Source organism: Hemiscyllium ocellatum, chromosome 32, assembly GCF_020745735.1.
Source record: "Hemiscyllium ocellatum isolate sHemOce1 chromosome 32, sHemOce1.pat.X.cur, whole genome shotgun sequence".
Lineage (NCBI taxonomy): Eukaryota > Metazoa > Chordata > Chondrichthyes > Orectolobiformes > Hemiscylliidae > Hemiscyllium > Hemiscyllium ocellatum.
In genome coordinates this window covers 6,248,119-6,271,374 of record NC_083432.1, presented here as the reverse complement: position 1 = coordinate 6,271,374, position 23,256 = coordinate 6,248,119, and the positions used below count along the sequence as shown (strand labels likewise).

The 23,256-nt window shown below is 49.6% G+C and overlaps 1 protein-coding gene across 1 annotated transcript in view; it reads right to left on the bottom strand.

The window, feature by feature from the left end:
• Positions 1 to 240: 240 nt before the first annotated feature.
• LOC132830848 (C1q-related factor) overlaps positions 241 to 23,256 on the bottom strand; it is a 127,376-nt gene continuing 104,360 nt past the window's right edge. Inside the window, exon 2 of the mRNA XM_060848729.1 lies at positions 241 to 420. Coding sequence (XP_060704712.1) covers positions 241 to 420 — 180 coding nt within the window. The remainder of the gene's footprint in view (positions 421 to 23,256) is intronic.

The window sequence follows — 23,256 nt, the reverse complement described above, 5'->3', positions numbered from 1 at the left end:
TGGGCACAGCAACTCCGGCTGCCCCGCCTCAAACAGCAACCAACTGATCAGAGAAATGTCTGTAAGAGACTGAAAGAGAGAGAGCTCAGACTGTCCAGGCTGCCGGAGCTGTTACTGTGCCGGTGAGGGGCTGGGAACCGCTGCCTCATCCCAGCTGCTGCTCGCCTTCCAGCCAGACGGTACTGTGAATCGGAGTGGTTCCTGCTCTGGGGGAGGGAGGCAAGGGAGGGGGCTGCATCCTCAGTCCGTGTAGATGATAAATCCCGAAAACGTGCTGTACTTGTTGTAGTTGCCCCCATGAGCTTTACCGCCGTCCAGTTTGATGTAAACCTCATCCCCCGCGTCCAAGTGCAGAATGACACTGTTACTGGCATAGTCATAATTCTGGTCAGCATCCTGGGCAATGGCACTGGAGCGGACCTGAGAAAGGAAGGCATTGTGTCAGAGCCATCAGCCATACTGGGTCAGGGCACAGAGGCAGGGCAGGGGGGACCAGAGGGAGAGGAAGGGAGGAGCGCAACAGGCAGAGAGGGAGACACGGACAAACTCTGAGAGAGATTGAGGTAAAATGAAATATGAGAAGGAGCTCACAACAGAGAGAGGAGACAGTGAACACAGGAGGGAGGAGACAGTGAACAAGGGAGCGAGGAGACAGTGAACAAGGGAGAGAGGAGACAGTGAAGAAGGGAGACAGGAGACAATGAACAAGGGAGAGAGGAGACAGTGAACAAGGGAGAGACGAGACAGCGAACAAGGGAGAGACGAGACAGCGAACAAGGGAGAGAGAAGCCAGCGAACATGGGAAAGAGAAGACAGTGAACAAGGGAGAACAGAGACAGTGAACAAGGAAGAGAGGAGAAAGCGAACACAGGAGGGAGGAGACAGCGAAGAAAGGACAGAGGAGAAAGTGAACAAGGCAGAGCGAAGACAGTGAACAAGGGAGAGAGAAGACAATGAACAAGGGAGGGAGGAGACAGTGAACAAGGGAGCGAGGAGACAGCGAACAAGGGAGGGAGGAGACAGTGAACAGGGAAGAGAGGAGACAGTGAACAAGGGAGCGAGGAGCCAACGATTAAGGTAGAGTGGAGACAGTGAACAAGGGAGAGAGGAGATAGCGAACAAGGGAGAGAGGAGCCAGCGAAAAACGGAGAGAAAAGACAGTGAACACAGGTGAGAGGAGACAGTGAACAACGGACAGATAGACAGAGATCAAGGGACAGAGAAAACAGTGAACACCGGAGAGAGAAGACAGCAAACAAGGGAGAGAGCAGACAGCGAAAAAGGGAGAGAGGAGACAGTGAAAAAGGGAGAGAGGAGACAGTGAACACAGGAGGGAGGAGACAGCGAAGAAAGGACAGAGGAGAAAGTGAACAAGGCAGAGCGAAGACAGTGAACAAGGGAGAGAGAAGACAATGAACAAGGGAGGGAGGAGACAGTGAACAAGGGAGCGAGGAGATAGCGAACACAGGAGGGAGGAGACAGCGAAGAAAGGACAGAGGAGAAAGTGAACAAGGCAGAGCGAAGACAGTGAACAAGGGAGAGAGAAGACAATGAACAAGGGAGGGAGGAGACAGTGAACAAGGGAGCGAGGAGACAGCGAACAAGGGAGCGAGGAGCCAGCGAAAAACGGAGAGAAAAGACAGTGAACACGGGTGAGAGGAGACAGTGAACAACGGACAGATAGACAGAGATCAAGGGACAGAGAAAACAGTGAACACCGGAGAGAGAAGACAGCAAACAAGGGAGAGAGCAGACAGCAAAAAAGGGAGAGAGGAGACAGTGAAAAAGGGAGAGAGGAGACAGTGAACAACGGAGAGAAACACAGTGAACAAGGGACAGAGAAAACAGTGAACACCGGAGAGAGGAGACAGTAAACTAGGGAGAGAGGAGACAGTGAACAACGTGAAAGGAGGCAGTGAACATGGGAGAGAGAAGACAGTGAACAAGGGAGAGTGAAGAGAGTGAGCAAGAGAGAGAGGAGATAGCGAACAAGGGAGAGAGAAGCCAGCGAACATGTGAAAGAGAAGACAGTGAACAAGGGAGAACGGAGACAGCGAACAAGGGAGAGAGAAGCCAATAAACATGGGAAAGAGAAGACAGTGAACAAGGGAGAACGGAGACAGCAAACAAGGGATAGAGGAGACAGTGAACAAGGGAGAGAGAAGACAGAGAAGAAGGGAGAGAGAAGACAGAGAACAAGGTGGAGAGGAGACAGTGAACAAGGGTGGGAGGAGACAGTGAACAAGGGAGAAAGGAGACAGCGAACAAGGTAGAGAGAAGGCAGTGAACGAGGGAATGAGGAGCCATCGATAAAGGGAGAGAGGAGACAGTGAACAAGGGAGAGAGGAGACAGTGAACAAGGGAGAGAGGAGACAGTGAATAAGGGAGTGAGGAACCAGCGATAAAAGGAGAGAGGAGACAGCGAACAGGCAAGAGAGGAGACAGTGAACAAGGGAGAGAAAAGACAGTGAACAAGGGAGAGAGGAGACAGTGAACATTGGAAAGAGAAGACTGTGAACAAGGGAGGACAGCCACAGCGAACAAGAGTGAGACGAGACAGTGAAAATGGGAGAAAGGTGAGAGCAAACAAGGCAGAGAAGAGACAGTGAACAAGGGAGCAAGAAGCCAGAGAATAAGGGAGAGGGAAGACAGTGAACAAGGGAGAGCGAAGACAGTGAAGAAGGGAGAGAGGAGACAGTGAACAACAGAGAGAGGAGACAGTGAACACGGGAGAGAGGAGACAGTGAACAACAGAGAGAGGAGACAGTGAACAAGGGAGAGAGGAGACAGTGAACAACAGAGAGAGGAGACAGTGAACACGGGAGAGAGGAGACAGTAAACAAGGGAGAGAGGAGACAGTGAACAAGGGAGTGAGGAACCAGAGATAAAGGGAGAGAGGGGACAGTGAACAAGGGAGAGCAAAGACAGTGAACAAGGAAGAGAGAAGACAGTGAACAAGGGAGGGCGGAGACAGCGAACAGGGGAGGGAGGAGACAGCGAAAAATGGAGCGAGGAGCCAGCGAATAAGGTAGAGAGGAGTCAGTGAACAAGGGAGAGAGGGGGCAGTAAACAAGGGAAAGAGAAGACAGTGAACAAGGGAGGGAGGACACAGCGAACAACAGAGAGATAGACAGTGTACAAAGGAGCGAGAAGACAGTGAACAAGGGAGAGAGGAGGCAAAGGACAAGGGACAGAGAAGACACTGAACAAGGGAGAGAGGAGCCAGTGAACAATGGAGAGAAAACACAGTGAACATGGGTGAGAGGAGACAGTGAACAAGGGAGAGAGGAGTCAGTGAACAAGGGAGAGAGAAGACAGTAAACAAGGGCGAGAGAAAACAGTGAACAAGGGAGAGAGGAGACAGTGAACAAGGGAGAGAGAAGATAGTGAAAAAGGGAGAGAGGAGACAGAAAACAACAGAGAGAAACAGTGATCAAGGGACAGAGAAAATATCGAACACAGGAGAGAGGAGACAGTAAACAGGGTAGAGAGGAGACAGTGAACAACGAGAGAGGAGGCAGTGAACATGGGAGAGAGAAGACAGTGAACAAGGGAGAGAGGAGACAGTGAACAAGGGAGAGAGGGGACAGTGAACGAGAGAGAGAAGAGAGTGAACAAGGGAAAGAGGAGATAGCGAACAATGGAGAGAAAAGACAGTGAACACAGGTGAGAGGTGACAGTGAACAAGGGAGAGAGAAGATAGTGAAAAACAGAGAGAGGAGACAGAAAACAACGAAGAGAAACACAGTGAACAAGGGATAGAGAAAATAGCGAACACCGGAGAGAGGAGAGAATAAACAATGGAGAGAGGAGACAGTGAACAATGAGAGAGGAGGCAGTGAACATGGGAGAGAGAAGACAGCAAACAAAGGAGACAGCAGACAGCAAAAAAGGGAGAGATGAGACAGTGAACAAGAGAGAGAAACAGTGATCAAGGGACAGAGAAAACATTGAACACAGGAGAGAGGAGACAGTAAACTAGGGAGAGAGAAGATAGCGAACAAGGGAAACAGAAGACAGTGAACAAGGGAGGGAGGAGACAGCGAACAACGGAGAGATAGATGGTGAACAAGGGAGAGAGAAGACAGTGAAAAAGGGAGAGAGGAGCCAGAGGACAAGCGACAAAGAAGACAGTGAACAAGGGAGAGAGGAGACAGTGAACAAGGTAAAGAGAAGACAGTGAGCAAGGGAGAGAGGAGATAGCAAACAAGGGAGACAGAAGATAGCAAACAGGGGATAGAGGAGTCAGTGAACAAGGGAGAGAGAAGACAGCAAACAAGGGAGAGAAAAGACAGTGAACAAGGGAGAGAAAAGACAGTGAACAAGGGAGAGAGGAGACAGTGAACAAGGGAGAGAGAAGACAGGGAACAAGGGAGAGAGGAGCCAGCGAACAAGGGAAAGAAAAACAGTGAACAAGGGAGAGCGAAGACAGTGAACAAGGTAAAGAGAAGACAGTGAGCAAGGGAGAGAGGAGATAGCAAACAAGGGATAGAGTAGACAGCGTATAAGGGAGAGAGGAGATAGCAAACAAGGGATAGAGGAGTCAGCGAACAAGGGAGAGAGAAGACAGTAAACAAGGGAGAGAGAAGACAGTGAACAAGGGAGAGAGGAGACAATGAACAAGGGAGAAAGGAGACAGCGAACAAGGGTGAGACGAGACAGCGTACAAGGGAGCAAGGAGCCAGAGAATAAGGGAGAGGGAAGATAGTGAACAAGGGAGAGAGGAGACAGCGAACACTGGAGGGAGGAGACAGCGAAGAAAGGACAGAGGAGAAAGTGAACAAGGGAGAGCGAAGACAGTGAAGAAGGGAGAGAGGAGACAGTGAACAAGGGAGAGAGGAGACAGTGAACATGGGAGAGAGGAGACAGTGAACAAGGGAGAGAGGAGACAGTGAACAAGGGAGAGAGGAGACAGTGAACAAGGGAGAGAGGAGACAGTAAACAAAGGAGAGAGGAGACAGTGATCAAGGGAGAAAGGAGACAGTGGACAAGGAAACGAGGAGCCAGCAATAAAGGGAGAGAGGAAACAGTGAACAAAGGAGAGAGGAGACAGTGAACAAGGGAGAGAGGAACCAGCGATAAAGGGAGAGAGAAGACAGTGAACAAGGGAGAGCAAAGAAAGTGAACAAGGGAGGGAGGAGACAGTGAACAGGGGAGGGCGGAGACAGCGAACAAGGGAGCGAGGAGCCAGCGATTAAGGTAGAGAGGCGACAGTGAACAAGGGAAAGAGCGGACAGTGAACAAGGGAAAGAGAAGAGAGTGAACACGGGTGAGAGGAGACAGTGAACAAGGGAGAGATAAGACAGTAAACAAGGGAGAGAGGAGACAGTGAACAAGGGAGAGAGGAGACAGTGAACAAGGGAGAGAGGAGATAGTGAAAAAGGGAGAGAGGAGACAGTAAACAACAGAGAGAAACAGTGATCAAGGGACAGAGAAAACATCAAACACAGGAGAGAGGAGACAGTAAACAAGGGAGAGAAGAGACAGTGAACAACGAGAGAGGAGGCAGTTTACATGGGAGAGAGAAGACAGCAAACAAAGGAGAGAGCAGACAGCGAAAAAGGGAGAGATGAGACAGTGAACAACAGAGAGAAACAGTGATCAAGGGACAGAGAAAACATTGAGCACAGGAGAGAGGAGACAGTAAACTAGGGAGAGAGAAGACAGTGAACAACAGAGAGAGGAGACAGTGAACAAGGGAGCGAGGAACCAGAGATAAAGGGAGAGAGAAGACAGTGAACAAGGGAGAGCAAAGACAGTGAACAAGGGAGGGAGGAGCCAGCGATTAAGGTAGAGAGGAGACAGTGAACAAGGGAGAAAGGAGACAGCGAACAAGGGAAAGAGAAGAGAGTGAACAAGGGAGAGAGGAGCCAGCGAACCATGGAGAGAAAACACAGTGAACACGGGTGAGAGGAGACAGTGCACAAGGGAGAGAGAAGATAGTAAACAACAGAGAGAAAACATTGAGCACAGGAGAGAGGAGACAGTAAACTAGGGAGAGAGAAGACAGTGAACAACAGAGAGAGGCGACAGTGTTCATGGGACAGAGAAGGCAGCAAACAAGGGAAAGTGAAGACAGTAAGCAAGGGAGAGAGGAGATAGCCAGCAAGGGATAGAGGAGACAGCCTAGAAGGGAGAGAGGAGATAGCAAACAAGGGAGAGAGGAGATAGCAAACAAGGGATAGATGAGTCAGCGAACAAGGGAGAGAGAAGATAGTGAAAAAGGGAGAGAGGAGACAGTAAACAACAGAGAGAAACAGTGATCAAGGGACAGAAAAAACATCAAACACAGGAGAGAGTAGACAGTAAACTAGGGAGAGAGGAGACAGTGAACAACGAGAGAGGAGGCAGTGAACATGGGAGAGAGAAGACAGCAAACAAAGGAGAGAGCAGACAGCGAAAAAGGGAGAGATGAGACAGTGAACAAGAGAGAGAAACAGTGATCAAGGGACAGAGAAAACATTGAACACAGGAGAGAGGAGACAGTAAACTAGGGAGAGAGTAGACAGTGAACAAGGGAGAGAGGAGACAGAGAACAAGGGAGAGAGAAGAGAGTGAACAAGGGAGAGAGGAGTCAGTGAACAAGGGAGAGAGATGACAGGGAACAAGGGAGAGAGGAGCCAGCGAACAAGGGAAAGAGAAGATAGTGAACAAGAAAGAGAGAAGACAGTGAACAAGGGAGAGAGGGGACAGTGAACGAGAGAGAGAAGAGAGTGAACAAGGGAAAGAGGAGATAGCGAACAATGGAGAGAAAAGACAGTGAACACAGGTGAGAGGAGACAGTGAACAAGGGAGAGAGAGATAGTGAAAAACAGAGAGAGGAGACAGTAATCAACGAAGAGAAACACAGTGAACAAGGGACAGAGAAAACAGCGAACACCGGAGAGAGGAGAGAATAAACAATGGAGAGAGGAGACAGTGAACAACGAGAGAGGAGGCAGTGAACATGGGAGAGAGAAGATAGCAAAACAAAGGAGACAGCAGACAGCAAAAAAGGGAGAGATGAGACAGTGAACAAGCGAGAGAAACAGTGATCAAGGGACAGAGAAAACATTGAACACAGGAGAGAGGAGACAGTAAACTAGGGAGAGAGAAGACAGCAAACAAGGGAGAGAGAAGACAGGGAACAAGGGAGAGAGGAGACAATGAACAAGGTCGAGAGAAGACAGAGAACAAGGTAGAGAGGAGACAGTGAACAAGAGAGATATGAGATAGCGAACAAGGGAGGGAGGAGACAGCAAAGAATGGACAGAGGAGAAAGTGAACAGGGGAGAGCGAAGACAGTGAAGGAGAGAGAGAGGAGAGAGTGAACAAGGGAGTGAAGAGATAGCAAACAAGGGATAGAGGAGACAGCGTAGAAGGGAGAGAGGAGACAGTGAACAGATGAGAGAGAAGACAGTGAACAAGGGAGAGAGGAGACAGCGAAAAAGGGAGAGAGAAGACAGTGAACAAGGTAGAGCGAAGACAGTGAGCAAGGGAGAGAGGGGATAGCAAGCAAGGGATAGAGGCGACAGCGTAGAAGGGAGAGAGGAGACAGCAAACAGGTGAGAGAGAAGACAGTGAACAAGGGAGAGCGAAGACAGTGAGCAAGGGAGAGAGGAGAGAGCAAACAAGGGATAGAGGAGAGACCGTAGAAGGGAGGGAGGAGACAGCGAACAGGGTAGAGAGAAGACAGTGAACAAGGGAGAGAGGAGACAGTGAACAATGGAGAGAAAAGAGAGTGACAAAGGGAGAGAGGAGCCAGCGAAAATGGGAAAGAGAAGACAGTGAACAAGGGAGAGAGCAGACAGTGAACAAGGGAGCGAGGAACCAGCGATAAAGGGAGAGAGAAGAGAGTGGACAAGGGAGAGAGGAGACAGCAAACAAGGGAGAGAGGAGACAACGAACTAGAGAGAGCGGAGAGGGTGAACAAGGGAGAGAGGAGAGAGTGAATAGGGGAGATAGAAGGCAGTGAACTAGGGAGAGTGGAGACAGTGAACAAGGGAGAGTGGAGACAGTGAACAAGGGAGGGGGAAGACAGTGAACAAGGGAGAGAGGAACCAGTGAACAAGGGAGAGAGGCGACAGTAAACAAGGGTGAGAGGAGACAGTGAAGAAGGGAGAGAGGAGACAGTGAACAAGGTAGCGAGGACCCAGCGATAAAGGGAGAGAGGTGACAGCGAACAAGGGAGAGCGAAGACAGTGAACTAGGGACAGAGAAGAGAGTGAACAAGGGAAAGAGAAGACAGTGAAGAGGGGAGATAGAAGACAGTGAACATGGGAGAGTGGAGACAGTGAACAAGGGAGGGAGGTGACAGTGAACAAGGGAGAGGGAAGACAGTGAAAAAGGGAGAGATGAGACAGTGAAGATGGGAGAGAGGAGATAGTGAACAAGGGAGGAGGAGACAGCGAAAAAGGGAGCGATAAGCAAGCTATCAAGGGAGAGAGAAGACAGTGAACAAGGTAGAGAGGAGACCGTAAACAAGGGAGAAAGGAGACAGTGAATTAGGGACAGAGGAGACAGTGAACAAGGGAAAGAGAAGACAGTGAACAAGGGAGAGAGGGATGACAGAGAACAAGGTAGAGAGGAGACAGTGAGCAAGGGAAAGAGGAGATAGCAAACAAGGTATAGAGGAGACAACGTAGAAAGGAGAGAGGAGACAGTGAACAAGGGAGAGATGAGATAGCAAACACGGTAGGGAGTAGAGAGCGAAGAAAGGACAGAGGAGAAATTGAACAAGGGAGAGCAAAGACAGTGAAGAAGCGAGAGAGGAGATAGTGAACAAGGGAGAGATGAGACAGTGAACAAGGGAGAGAGGAGACAGCGAACAAGGGAGAGAGGAAACAGTGAACAAGGGAGAGAGAATAGAGTGAATAAGGTAGAGAGGAGCCAGCGAAAATGGGAAAGAGAAGACAGTGAACAAGGGAGAACGGAGACAATGAACAAGGGAGAAAGGAGACAGCGAACAAGGGAGGGAGGAGACAGCGAACAACAGATAGAGGAGACAGTGAACAAGTGTGAGAAGAGACAGTGAACAAGGGAGAGAGAAGAGAGTGAACAGGAAGCGAGGAGCCAGAGAACAAGGGAAAGGGAAGACAGTGAACAAGGGAGAGAGGAGACAGTTAAAAAGGGAGAGAGGAGACAGTGAACAACGGAGAGAAACGCAGTGAACAAGGGAGAGGGGAGAGAGTGAACAAGGAAGAGAGGAGACAGTGAAGAAGGGAGAGAGAAGACAGAGAACAAGGGAGAGATGAGATAGCAAACAAGGGAGGGAGGAGACAGTGAAGAAAGGACAGAGAAGAAAGTGAACAAGGGAGAGCAAAGACAGTGAAGAAGCGAGAGAGGAGACAGTGAAAAAGAGAGAGAGGAGACAGTGAAGATGGGAGACAGAAGAAGTGAACAAGGGAGAGAGGAGACAGGGATCAACGGAGTGAAACACAATGAACAAGGTAGAGAGAAGACAGCAAACACCGGAGAGAGGAGACAGTAAACAAGGGAGTGAGGAGCCAGTGAACAACAAGAAATAAGACAGTGAACAAAGGAGAGAGGAAACAGTTGAAAAGGGAGAGAGAAGACAGTGAACAATAGAGAGAGAAGACAGAGAATAAGCGAGAGAGGAGACAGTGAACAAGGGAGAGAGGACTCAGTGAACAAGGGAGAGAGAAGACAGTAAACAAGGGAGAGAGAAAACAGTGAACAAGGGAGAGAGGAGACAGTGAACAAGGGAAAGAGAAGACAGAAAACAACAGAGAGAAACAGTGATCAAGGGACAGAGAAAATATCGAACACCGGAGAGAGGAGAGAATAAACATTGGAGAAAGGAGCCAATGAACAACAAGAAAGAAGACAGTGAACAAGGGAGAGAGGAAACAGTTGAAAAGGGAGAGAGAAGACAGTGAACAAGAGAGAGAGAAGACAGAGAACAAGCGAGAGAGGAGACAGTGAACAAGAGAGAGAGGAAACAGTGAACAAGGGGGCGAGGAGCCCGAGAACAAGGGAAAGGGAAGACAGTGAACAAGGGAGGGGGGAGACAGTGAAGAAGGGAGAGTGAATTCAGAGAACAAGGTAGAGGGGGAGAGTGAACAAGGGAGAGTGAAGACAGTGAAGAAGCGAGAGAGGAGACAGTGAACAAGGGAGAGAGGAGACAGTGATCAAGGGAGACCGGAGACAGCGAACAAGGGAGAGAGGAGACAGTGAACAAAGGAGAGAGGAGACAGTGAACAAGATAGAGAGGAGACAGTGAACAAATTAAAGAGAAGACAGTGAACAAGGGAGAGTGGAGACAGTGAACAAGGGAGAGAGAAGACAGAGAACAAGGGAGAAATGAAACAGCGAACAAAGGTGAGACGAGACAGCGAACTAGGGAGCAAGGTGACAGCAAACAAGGGAGCGAGAAGCCAGAGAAAAAGAGAGAGGGAAGACAGCGAACAAGGGAGAAAGGAGACAGTGAACAAGGGAGAGAGAACACAGAGAACAAGGGAGAGAGGAGACAGTGAACAAGGCAGCGAGGAGACAGTGAACAAGAGGGAGAGAGGAGACAGTGAACATGAGAGAGAGGGGACATTGTACAAGGGAGCGAGGAACCAGCGATAAAGGGTGAGAGGAGAGAGTGAACAAGGGAGAGCGAAGACAGTGAACAAGGGAGAGAGAAAACAATGAACAAGGGAGGGAGGAGACAGCAAACAGGGGAGAGAGGAGACAGCGAACAAGGGAGCGAGAAGCCAGCGATTAAGGTAAAGAGGAGACAGGCAAGAAGGGAGAGAGGAGATAGTGAACAAGGGAGAAAGTAGACAGTGAACAAGGGAGAGAGAAGACAGTGAAAATGGGAGAGAGGAGAAAGTGAACAAGGAAGAGAAACACAGTGAACAAGGGAGCGAGGAGAGAGTGAACAACAGAGATAGGAGACAGTGAACAAGAGAGAGAGAAGACAGTGAACAACGGAGAAAGGAGACAGTGAACAAGGGAGAGAGGAGACAGTGAACAATGGAGAGAGAAGACAGTGAAGTAGGGAGAGGGGAGATAGTGCACAAGGGAGAGATTAGACAGCGAACAAGGGAGAGGAGGAGCCAGCGAACATGAGAAAGAGAAGACAGTGAACAAGGGAGAAAGGCGACAGGGAGCAAGGGTGAGACAAGACAGCGAACTAGGGAGAAAGGTGACAGCAAACAAGGGAGAGAAGAGACAGTGGAAAACGGAGAGAAATACAGTGAACAATGGAGAGAGGAGAGAGTGAACAAGGGAGCGAGGAACCAGAGATAAAGGGAGAGAGGAGACAGTGAACAAGGGAGAGCGAAGACAGTGAACAAAGAAGAGAGAAGACAGTGAACAAGGGAGAGAGGAGAAAGTGAACAAGGGAGAGAGGAGGCAGTGAACAACAGAGAGAGGAGAGTGTGAACAAGGGAGAGAGGAGACAGTGAACAAGGGAGAGTGGAGCCAGCGAACATGGGAAAGAGAAGACAGAGAACAAGAGAGAGAAGAGACAGTGAACAAGGGAGAGAGGAGACAGCGAAGAAGGGAGCAAGGAGCCAGAGAATAAGGGAGAGGGAAGACAGTGAAGAAAGGAGAGAGAAGACAGTAAACAAGGGAGAGGGGAGACAGCGCACAAGGGAGAGCGGAGACAGTGAACAATGGAGAAAGGAGACAGTGAACATGGGAGAGTGGACACAGTGAACAAGGGAGAGGGAAGACCATGAACAAGGGAGAGAGGAGATAGCGAACACAGGAGGGAGGAGACAGTGAAGAAGTACTGAGGAGAAAGTGAACAAGGGTGAGAGGAGACAGCGAACAACGGAGAGAGAAGACAGTGAACAAGAGAGAGTGAAGACAGTGAACAAAGGAGAAAGGAGACAGTGAACAATGGAGAGAGAAGACAGTGAAGTAGGGAGAGGGGAGATAGTGCACAAGGGAGAGATTAGACAGCGAACAAGGGAGAGGAGGAGCCAGCGAACATGAGAAAGAGAAGACAGTGAACAAGGGAGAAAGGCGACAGGGAGCAAGGGTGAGACAAGACAGCGAACTAGGGAGAAAGGTGACAGCAAAGAAGGGAGAGAAGAGACAGTGGAAAACGGAGAGAAATACAGTGAACAATGGAGAGAGGAGAGAGTGAACAAGGGAGCGAGGAACCAGAGATAAAGGGAGAGAGGAGACAGTGAACAAGGGAGAGCGAAGACAGTGAACAAAGAAGAGAGAAGACAGCGAACAAGGGAGAGAGGAGAGAGTGAACAAGGGAGAAAGGAGACAGTGAACAAAGGAGAGAGGAGACAGTGAACAAGGGAGAGAGCGGACAGTGAACAAGGGAGAGAGGAGAAAGCGAACAATGGAGAAAGGAGACAGTGAACATGGGAGTGCGGAGACAGTGAACAAGGGAGAGAGAGGACAGTGAACAAGGGAGAGAGGAGAAAATGAACAATGGAGAAAGGAGACAGTGAACAAGGGAGAGGGGAGACAGAGAACAAGGGAGAGCGAAGACAGTGAACAAGGGAGAGAGAAGACAGTGAACAAGGGAGAAAGGAGACTATAAACAAGGGAGGGATGAGACAGCGAAGAAGGGAGAGAGAAGACAAAAAACAGCCGAGACAAGAGACAGTGAACAAGGGAGAGAAAAGACAGTAAACAAGGGAGAGAGGAGATAGCAATCAAGGGATAGAGGAGGCAGCGTAGAAGGGAGAGAGGAGATAGCAAACAAGGGAGAGAGGAGACAGTGTAGTAGGGAGAGAGGAGATAGCAAACAAGGGAGAGAGGAGATAGCAAACAAGGGAGAGAGGAGGTAGCAAACAGGTGATAGAGGTGTCAACGAACAAGGGAGAGAGAAGACAGCAAACAAGGGAGAGAGCAGACAGCGAGAAAGGGAGAGAGGACACAGTGAACAAGGGAGAGATCAGATAGCGAACACAGGAGGGAGGAGACAGCGAAGAATGGACAGATGAGACAGTGAACAAGGGAGTGCGAAGACAGTGAAGAAGGGAGAGAGGAGAGAGTGAACAAGGGAGAGAGAAGACAGAGAACATGGGAGAAAGGAGACAGCGAACAAGGGTGAGACGAGATAGCAAACTAGGGAGAAAGGTGACAGCAAACAAGGGAGAGAAGAGACAGTGAACAAGGGAGAGAGGAGAGAGTGAACAAGGGAGAAAGGAGACAGTGAACACGGGAGAGGGGAGACAGTGAACAAGGGAGAGCGGAGACAGTGAACAAGGGAGAGCGGAGACATTGGACAAAGGAGAGATAAGACAGTGAACAAGGGAGAAAGGAGACAGTGAACAAAGGAGCGAGGAGACAGTGAACAAGGGAGAGAGCGGACAGTGAACAATGGAGAGAGGAGAAAGCGAACAATGGAGAAAGGAGACAGTGAACATGGGAGTGCGGAGACAGTGAACAAGGGAGAGAGAGGACAGTGAACAAGGGAGAGAGGAGAAAATGAACAATGGAGAAAGGAGACAGTGAACAAGGGAGAGGGGAGACAGAGAACAAGGGAGAGCGAAGACAGTGAACAAGGGAGAGAGAAGACAGTGAACAAGGGAGAAAGGAGACAGTGAACACAGGAGAGAGGAGACAGTGAACAAGGGAGAGAGCGGACAGTGAACAAGGGAGAGAGGAGAAAGCGAACAATGGAGAAAGGAGACAGTGAACATGGGAGTGCGGAGACAGTGAACAAGGGAGAGAGAGGACAGTGAACAAGGGAGAGAGGAGAAAATGAACAATGGAAAAAGGAGACAGTGAACAAGGGAGAGGGGAGACAGAGAACAAGGGAGAGCGAAGACAGTGAACAAGGGAGAGAGAAGACAGTGAACAAGGGAGAAAGGAGACTATAAACAAGGGAGGGATGAGACAGCGAAGAAGGGAGAGAGAAGACAAAAAACAGCTGAGACAAGAGACAGTGAACAAGGGAGAGAAAAGACAGTAAACAAGGGAGAGAGGAGATAGCAATCAAGGGAGAGAGGAGACAGCGTAGTAGGGAGAGAGGAGATAGCAAACAAGGGAGAGAGGAGACAGCGTAGTAGGGAGAGAGGAGATAGCAAACAAGGGAGAGCGGAGATAGCAAACAAGGGAGAGAGGAGGTAGCAAACAGGTGATAGAGGTGTCAACGAACAAGGGAGAGAGAAGACAGCAAACAAGGGAGAGAGCAGACAGCGAGAAAGGGAGAGAGGACACAGTGAACAAGGGAGAGATCAGATAGCGAACACAGGAGGGAGGAGACAGCGAAGAATGGACAGATGAGACAGTGAACAAGGGAGTGCGAAGACAGTGAAGAAGGGAGAGAGGAGAGAGTGAACAAGGGAGAGAGAAGACAGAGAACATGGGAGAAAGGAGACAGCGAACAAGGGTGAGACGAGATAGCGAACTAGGGAGAAAGGTGACAGCAAACAAGGGAGAGAAGAGACAGTGAACAAGGGAGAGATGAGACAGTGAAGAAGGGAGAGAGAAGACAGAGAACAAGGGATAGAGGAGACAGCAAACAAGTGAGAGAGGAGAGAGTGAACAAGGGAGAAAGGAGACAGTGAACATGGGAGAGAGGAGACAGTGAACAAGGGAGCGAGGAGCCAGCAAACAAGGGAGAGAGGACACGGTGAACAAGGGAGAAAGGAGACAGCGAACAAGGTAGAGAGAAGACAGTGAAAAAGGGAATGAGGAGACAGCAATAAAGGGAGATATGAGGCGATGAACAAGGGAGAGAGAAGACAGTGAACAAAGGTGAGAGAAGACAGTGAGCAACAAAGAGAGCAGACAGTGAACAAGGGAGAGAGGAGAGAGTGAACAAGGGAGAAAGGAGACAGAGAACACAGGAGGGAGGAGACAGCGAAGGAAGTACTGAGGAAAAAGTGAACAAGGGAGAGAGGAGGCAGTGAACAACAGAGAGAGGAGAGTGTGAACAAGGGAGAGAGGAGACAGTGAACAAGGGAGAGTGGAGTCAGCGAACATGGGAACGAGAAGACAGAGAACAAGAGAGAGAAGATATAGTGAACAAGGGAGAGAGGAGACAGCGAAGAAGGGAGCAAGGAGCCAGAGAATAAGGGAGAGGGAAGACAGTGAAGAAAGGAGAGAGAAGACAGTAAACAAGGGAGAGGGGAGACAGCGCACAAGGGAGAGCGGAGACAGTGAACAATGGAGAAAGGAGACAGTGAACATGGGAGAGTGGACACAGTGAACAAGGGAGAGGGAAGACCATGAACAAGGGAGAGAGGAGATAGCGAACACAGGAGGGAGGAGACAGTGAAGAAAGTACTGAGGAGAAAGTGAACAAGGGTGAGAGGAGACAGCGAACAACGGAGAGAGAAGACAGTGAACAAGAGAGAGCGAAGACAGTGAGCAAGGGAGAGAGGAGATAGCAAACAAGGGATAGATGAGACAGCAAAGAAGGGAGCGAGGAGATAACAAACAAGGGAGGGAGGAGATAGAAAACAAGGGATAGAGGAGTCAGTGAACAAGGGAGAGAGAAGACAGCGAACAAGGGAGAGAGAAGAGAGTGAACAAGGGAGAGAGGAGACAGTGAACAAGGGAGAGAGAAGAGAGTGAACAAGGGAGAGAGAAGACAGCGTAGAAGGGAGAGAGGAGATAGCAAACAAGGGAGAGAGGAGATCGCAAACAGGCGATAGAAGGGTTAACGAACAAGGGAGAGAGAAGACAGCGAGAAAGGGAGAGAGGAGACAGTGAAGAAGGGAGAAAGGAGACAGTGAAGAAGGGAGCAAGGAGCCAGAGAATAAGGGAAAGGGAAGACAGTGAACAAGGGAGAGAGGAGAAAGAGAAGAAGGGAGAGAGAAGACAGTAAACAAGGGAGAGGGGAGACAGTGCACAAGGGAGAGTGGAGACAGTGAACAATGGAGAAAGGAGACAGTGAACATGGCATAGAGGACACCGTGAACAAGGGAGAGGGAAGACCGTGAACATGGGAGAGAGGAGATAGCGAACACAGGAGGGAGGAGACAGCGAAGAAAGTACTGAGGAGAAAGTGAACAAGGGTGAGAGGAGACAGCGAACAACGGAGAGAGCAGACAGAGAACAAGAGAGAGCGAAGACAGTGAGCAAGGGAGAGAGGAGATAGCAAACAAGGGATAGATGAGACAGCAATGAAGGGAGAGAGGAGATAAAAAAACAAGGGAGGGAGGAGATAGAAAACAAGGGATAGAGAAGATAGCAAACAGGTGATAGAGGAGTCAACAAACAAGGGAGAGAGAAGACAGCGAACATTGGTGAGAGAAGACAGTGAACAAGGGAGAGAGAAGAGAGTGAACAAGGGAGAGAGAGGACAGCGTAGAAGGAAGAGATGAGATAGCAAACAAGGGAGAGAGGAGACAGCGTAGAAGGGAGAGAGGAGATAGCAAATAAGGGAGAGAGGAGATAGCAAACAGGTGATAGAGGAGTCAACGAACAAGGGAGAGAGAAGACAGCAAACAAGGGAGAGAGCAGACAGCGAGAAAGGGAGAGAGGAGACAGTGAACAAGGGAGAGAGGAGACAGTGAAGAAGGGAGCAAGGAGCCAGAGAATAAGGGAAAGGGAAGACAGTGAACAAGGGAGAGAGGAGAAAGAGAAGAAGGGAGAGAAAAGACAGTAAACAAGGGAGAGGGGAGACAGCGCACAAGGGAGAGCGGAGACAGTGAACAATGGAGAAAGGAGACAGTGAACATGGCATAGAGGACACAGTGAACAAGGGAGAGGGAAGACCGTGAACAAGGGAGAGAGGAGATAGCGAACACAGGAGGGAGGAGATAGCGAAGAAAGTACTGAGAAGAAAGTGAACAAGGGTGAGAGGAGACAGCGAACAACTGAGAGAGCAGACAGTGAACAAGAGAGAGTGAAGACAGTGAGCAATGGAGAGAGGAGATAGCAAACAAGGGATAGATGAGACAGCAAAGAAGGGAGAGAGGAGATAACAAACAAGGTAGGGAGGAGATAGAAAAAAAGGGATAGAGGAGATAGCAAACAGGTGATAGAGGAGTCAACGAACAAGGGAGAGAGAAGACAGCGAACATTGGCGAGAGAAGACAGCGAACAAGGGAGAGAGAAGAGAGTGAACAAGGGAGAGAGGAGACAGTGAACAAGGGAGAGAGAAGAGAGTGAACAAGGGAGAGAGAAGACAGCGTAAAAGGAAGAGAGGAGATAGCAAACAACGGAGATAGGAGATAGCAAACAAGGGAGAGAGCAGATAGCATACAGGTGATAGAGGATTCAACGAACAAGGGAGATAGAAGACAGCAAACAAGGGAGAGAGCAGACAGCAAGAAAGGGAGAGGGAAGACCGTGAACAAGGGAGAGAGGAGATAGCGAACACAGGAGGGAGGAGACAGCGAAGAAAGTACTGAGAAGAAAGTGAACAAGGGAGAGAGGAGACAGCGAACAACAGTGAGAGGAGAGTGTGAACAAGGGAGAGAGGAGATAGTGAACACGCTGGAGAGGAGACAGCGAACAAGGGAGAGTGGAGCCAGCGAACATGGGAAAGAGAAGACAGTGAACAAGGGAGAACAGAGACAGTGAACAAGGGAGAAAGGAGACAGCGAATTAGGGAGAAAGGTGACACCAACAAGGGAGAGAAGAGACAGTGAAAAAGGGAGAGAGGAGACAGCGAAGAAGGGAGCAAGGAGCCATAGAATAAGGGAGAGGGAAGACAGTGAACAAGGGAGAGAGGAGAAAGTGAACAAGGGAGAGAGAAGACAGCGTAGAAGGGAGAGACGAGCTAGCAAACAAGGGAGAGAGGAGATAGCAAACAAGGGAGAGAGGAGACAGTGTAGAAGAGAGAGAGAAGATAGCAAACAAGGAAGACAGGAGATAGCAAACAGGTGATAGAGGAGTCAACGAACAAGGGAGAGAGAAGACAGCAAACAAGGGAGAGAGCAGACAGCGAGAAAGGGAGAGAGGACACAGTGAACAAGGGAGAGATGAGATAGCGAACACAGGAGGGAGGAGACAGTGAAGAATGGACAGATGAGATAGTGATCAAGGGAGTGCGAAGACAGTGAAGAAGGGAGAGAGGAGAGAGTGAACAAGGGAGAGAGAAGACAGAGAACAAGGGAGAAAGGAGACAGCGAACAAGGGTGAGATGAGACAGCGAACGAGGGAGAAAGGTGACAGCAAACAAAGGAGAGAAGAGACAGTGAACAAGGGAGAGATGAGACAGTGAAGAAGGGAAAGAGAAGACAGTGAACAAGGGAGAGAGAAGAGAGTGAACAAGGGAGAGAGGAGACAGTGAACAAGGGAGAGAGAAGAGAGTGAACAAGGGAGATAGGAGACAGTGAACACGGGAGAGAGGAGACAGTGAAAAAGGGAATGAGGAGACAGCGATAAAGGGAGATATGAGACGATGAACAAGGGAGAGAGAAGACAGTGAACAAAGGTGAGAGAAGACAGTGAGCAACAGAGAGAGCAGACAGTGAACAAGGGAGAGAGGAGAGAGTGAACAAGGGAGAGAGGAGACAGCGAACAAGGGAGAGTGGAGCCAGCGAACATGGGAAAGAGAAGACAGTGAACAAGGGAGAGAAGAGACAGTAAACAAGGGAGAAAGGAGACAGTGAACATGGCATAGAGGACACAGTGAACAAGGGAGAGGGAAGACCTTGAACAAGGGAGAGAGGAGATAGCGAACACAGGAGGGAGGAGACAGCGAAGAAAGTACTGAGAAGAAAGTGAACAAGGGAGAGAGGAGACAGCGAACAACAGAGAGAGGAGAGTGTGAACAAGGGACAGAGGAGATAGTGAACACGCCGGAGAGGAAACAGCGAACAAGGGAGAGTGGAGCCAGCGAACATGGGAAAGAGAAGACAGTGAACAAGGGAGAACAGAGACAGTGAACAAGGGACAAAGGAGACAGCGAACACAGGAGGGAGGAGACAACAAAGAAAGTACTGAGGAGAAAGTGAACAAGGGAGAGAGAAGACAGTGAACAAAGGTGAGAGAAGACAGTGAACAACAGAGAGAGCAGACAGTGAACAAGGGAGAGAGGAGACAGTGAACAACAGAAAGAAGAGAGTGTGAAAAAGGGAGAGTGGAGCCAGCGAACATGGGAAAGAGAAGACAGTGAATAAGGGAGAGAAGAGACAGTGAACAAGGGAGAGAGGAGACAGCGAAGAAGGGAGCAAGGAGCCAGAGAATAAGGGAGAGGGAAGACAGTGAACAAGGGAGAGAGGAGACAGTGAAGAAAGGAGAGAGAAGACAGTAAACAAGGGAGAGGGGAGACAGCAAACAAGGGAAAGTGACGACAGTGAACATGGGAGAAAGGCGATAGGGAACAAGGGTGAGATGAGGCAGCGAACTAGGGAGAAAGGTGACAGCAAACAAGGGAGAGAGGAGACAGCGAACAAGGGAGAGAGGCGACAGTGAACAACGGAGAGAGTAGGCAGTGATCATGGGACAGAGAAGAGAGCGACCAAGGGAGAGAGAAGACAGTGAACTAGGGAGGGACGAGACAGCGAACAAGGGAGAGAGGAGCCAGAGGACAAGGAACAGAGAAGACAGTGAACAAGGGAGAGAGGAGCCAGTGAACAACGGATAGAAAAGACATGAAATACGGGTGAGAGGAGACAGTGAACAAGGGATAGAGAAGATAGTGAAAAAGGGAGGGAGGAGACAGAGAACAAGAGAGAGAAGCAAAATGAACAAGGGATAGAGAAAACAGCGAACATCGAAGAGAGGAGACAGTAAGCAAGGGAGAGAGCAGATCCTGAACATGGGAGAGAGAAGACAGCAAAAAAGGGAGAGAGCAGACAGCTAAAAAGGGAGAGAGGAGACGAAGAACAATGGAGAGAGAAGACAGTGAATAATGAGAGATGAGGCAGTGATCATGGGACAGAGAAGACAGCGAACAAGGGAGAGAGAAGACAGTGAACAAGGGAGAGCGAAGACAGTGAGCAAGGGAGATAGGAGGTAGCAAACAAGGGCTAGAGGAGTCAGCGAACAAGGGTGAAAGAAGACAGCGAACATGGGAGAGAGAAGACAGCGAACAAGGAAGAGAGGAGACAGCAAAAAAGAGTAAGAGAACAGTGAACAAGGGAGGGAGGAGACAGAGAACAAGGTAGAGAGGCGACAGTGAACAAGGTAGAGAGGAGACAGTAAACAACGAAGAGAGAAGACAGCAAATAATGAGAGAGGAGGCAGTGATCATGGGACAGGGAATTCAGCGAACAAGGGAGAGAGAAGGCAGTGAACAAGGGAGAGCGAAGACAGGGAGCAAGGGAGAGAGGAGATAGCAAACAAGGGATAGAGGAGACAGCATAGAAGGGAGAGAGGAGATAGCAAACAAGGGAGGGAGGAGATAGCAAACAAGAGATAGAGGAGTCAGCGAACAAGGGAGAGAGAAGACAGCGAACATGGGAGAGAGAAGACAGGGAACAAGGGAGAGAGGAGACAGCAAACAAGAGTAAGAGAACAGTGAACAAGGGAGGGAGGAGACAGAGAACAAGGTAGAGAGAAGACAGGAAACAAGGGAGAGGGGAGACAGCAAACAAGGGAAAGTGACGACAGTGAACATGGGAGAAAGGCGATAGGGAACAAGGGTGAGATGAGGCAGCGAACTAGGGAGAAAGGTGACAGCAAACAAGGGAGAGAGGAGACAGCGAACAAGGGAGAGAGGCGACAGTGAACAACGGAGAGAGTAGGCAGTGATCATGGGACAGAGAAGAGAGCGACCAAGGGAGAGAGAAGACAGTGAACTAGGGAGGGACGAGACAGCGAACAAGGGAGAGAGGAGCCAGAGGACAAGGAACAGAGAAGACAGTGAACAAGGGAGAGAGGAGCCAGTGAACAACGGATAGAAAAGACATGAAATACGGGTGAGAGGAGACAGTGAACAAGGGATAGAGAAGATAGTGAAAAAGGGAGGGAGGAGACAGAGAACAAGAGAGAGAAGCAAAATGAACAAGGGATAGAGAAAACAGCGAACATCGAAGAGAGGAGACAGTAAGCAAGGGAGAGAGCAGATCCTGAACATGGGAGAGAGAAGACAGCAAAAAAGGGAGAGAGCAGACAGCTAAAAAGGGAGAGAGGAGACGAAGAACAATGGAGAGAGAAGACAGTGAATAATGAGAGATGAGGCAGTGATCATGGGACAGAGAAGACAGCGAACAAGGGAGAGAGAAGACAGTGAACAAGGGAGAGCGAAGACAGTGAGCAAGGGAGATAGGAGGTAGCAAACAAGGGCTAGAGGAGTCAGCGAACAAGGGTGAAAGAAGACAGCGAACATGGGAGAGAGAAGACAGCGAACAAGGAAGAGAGGAGACAGCAAAAAAGAGTAAGAGAACAGTGAACAAGGGAGGGAGGAGACAGAGAACAAGGTAGAGAGGCGACAGTGAACAAGGTAGAGAGGAGACAGTAAACAACGAAGAGAGAAGACAGCAAATAATGAGAGAGGAGGCAGTGATCATGGGACAGGGAATTCAGCGAACAAGGGAGAGAGAAGGCAGTGAACAAGGGAGAGCGAAGACAGGGAGCAAGGGAGAGAGGAGATAGCAAACAAGGGATAGAGGAGACAGCATAGAAGGGAGAGAGGAGATAGCAAACAAGGGAGGGAGGAGATAGCAAACAAGAGATAGAGGAGTCAGCGAACAAGGGAGAGAGAAGACAGCGAACATGGGAGAGAGAAGACAGGGAACAAGGGAGAGAGGAGACAGCAAACAAGAGTAAGAGAACAGTGAACAAGGGAGGGAGGAGACAGAGAACAAGGTAGAGAGAAGACAGGAAACAAGGGAGAGAGCAGACAGTGAACAAGGGAGGGAGGAGACAGTGAATAACGAGAGAGGAGGCAGTGACCATGGGACAGAGAAGACAGCGAACAAGGGAGAGAGAAGAAAGACAACAAGGGAGACCGAAGACAGTGTGCAAGGGAGAGAGGAGATAGCAAACAAGGGATAGAGAAGATAGCAAACAGGGGATAGAGGAGTCAACGAACAAGGGAGAGAGAAGACAGTGAACAAGGGAGAGAGGAGACAGTGAACAAGGGAGAGAAGAGACAGGAAACAAGGGAGAGAGGAGACAGTGATCAAGGGAGAGAGGAGACAGTGAACAAGGGAGCGAGGAGACAGCGAACATGGGAAAGAGAAGACAGTGAACAAGGGAGAACGGAGACAGTGAACAAGGGAGAGAGAAGACAGAGAACAAGGGAGAAACGAGACACTGAACAAGTGAAAGAGGAGACAGCGAACAACGTAGAAAGATGACAGTGAACAAGGGAGAGAGGAGCCAACGAACATGGGAAAGCGAAGACAGTGAACAAGGGAGAACGGAGACACTGAACAAGGTAGAGGTAAGACAGTGAAAAAGGGAGAGAGGAGCCAGAGGACAACGGACAGAGATGACAGTGAACAGGGGAGAGAGAAGACAGTGAACAAGGGAGGGAGGAGACTGTGGAGAGAGGAGACAGCGAACAAGGGAGCGAGGAGCCAGTGTTTAAGGTAGCGAGGAGACAGTGATCAAGTGAGAGAGGAGACAGTGAACAACGGAGAGAGAAGACAGTGAATAAAGGGAGAGGAGCCAGTGATCATGGGACAGAGAAGACAGCGAATAAGGGAGAGAGAAGACAGTGAACAAGGGTGAGCGAACACAGTGAGCAAAGGAGAGAGGAGATAGCAAACAAGGGATAGGGAAGACAGCGTAGAAGGGAGAGAGGAGATAGCAAACAATGGAGAGAGGAGATAGCAACCAAGGGATAGATGAGTCAGCGATCAAGGGAGAGAGGAGACAGTGAACAATGGAAAGAAGACAGGGAACAAGGGAGAGAGAAGACAGTGAACAAGGGAGAGAGAAGACAGTGAACAAGGGAGGGAGGAGACAGTGAACAAGGGAGAGATAAGACAGAGAAGAAAGTAAAGAGGAGACAGTGAACAAGGGAGTGCGAAGACAGTGAAGAAGGGGGAGAGGAGAGAGTGAACAAGGGAGAGAGGAGACAGTGAACAAGGGAGAGAGAAGACAGTGAAGAAGGGGGAGAGTAGAGAGTGAACAAGGGAGAGAGGAGACAGTGAACAAGGGAGAGAGAAGACAGAGAACAACGGAGAAAGGAGACAGCGAACGAGGGAGAAAGGTGACAGCAAACAAGGGAGAGAAGAGACAGTGAACAAGGGAGAGAGAAGACAGTGAACAAGGAGAGAGAAGAGAGTGACCAAGGGAGAGAGGAGACAGTAAACAAGGGAGAGAGAAGACAGGGAACATGGGAGAGAGAAGACAGTGAATAACGAGAGAGGAGGCAGTGATCATGGGACAGAGAAGACAGTGAGCAAGGGAGAGAGGAGATAGCAAACAAGGGAGAGAGGAGATAGCAAACAGGGGATAGAGGAGTCAACGAACAAGGGAGAGAGAAGACAG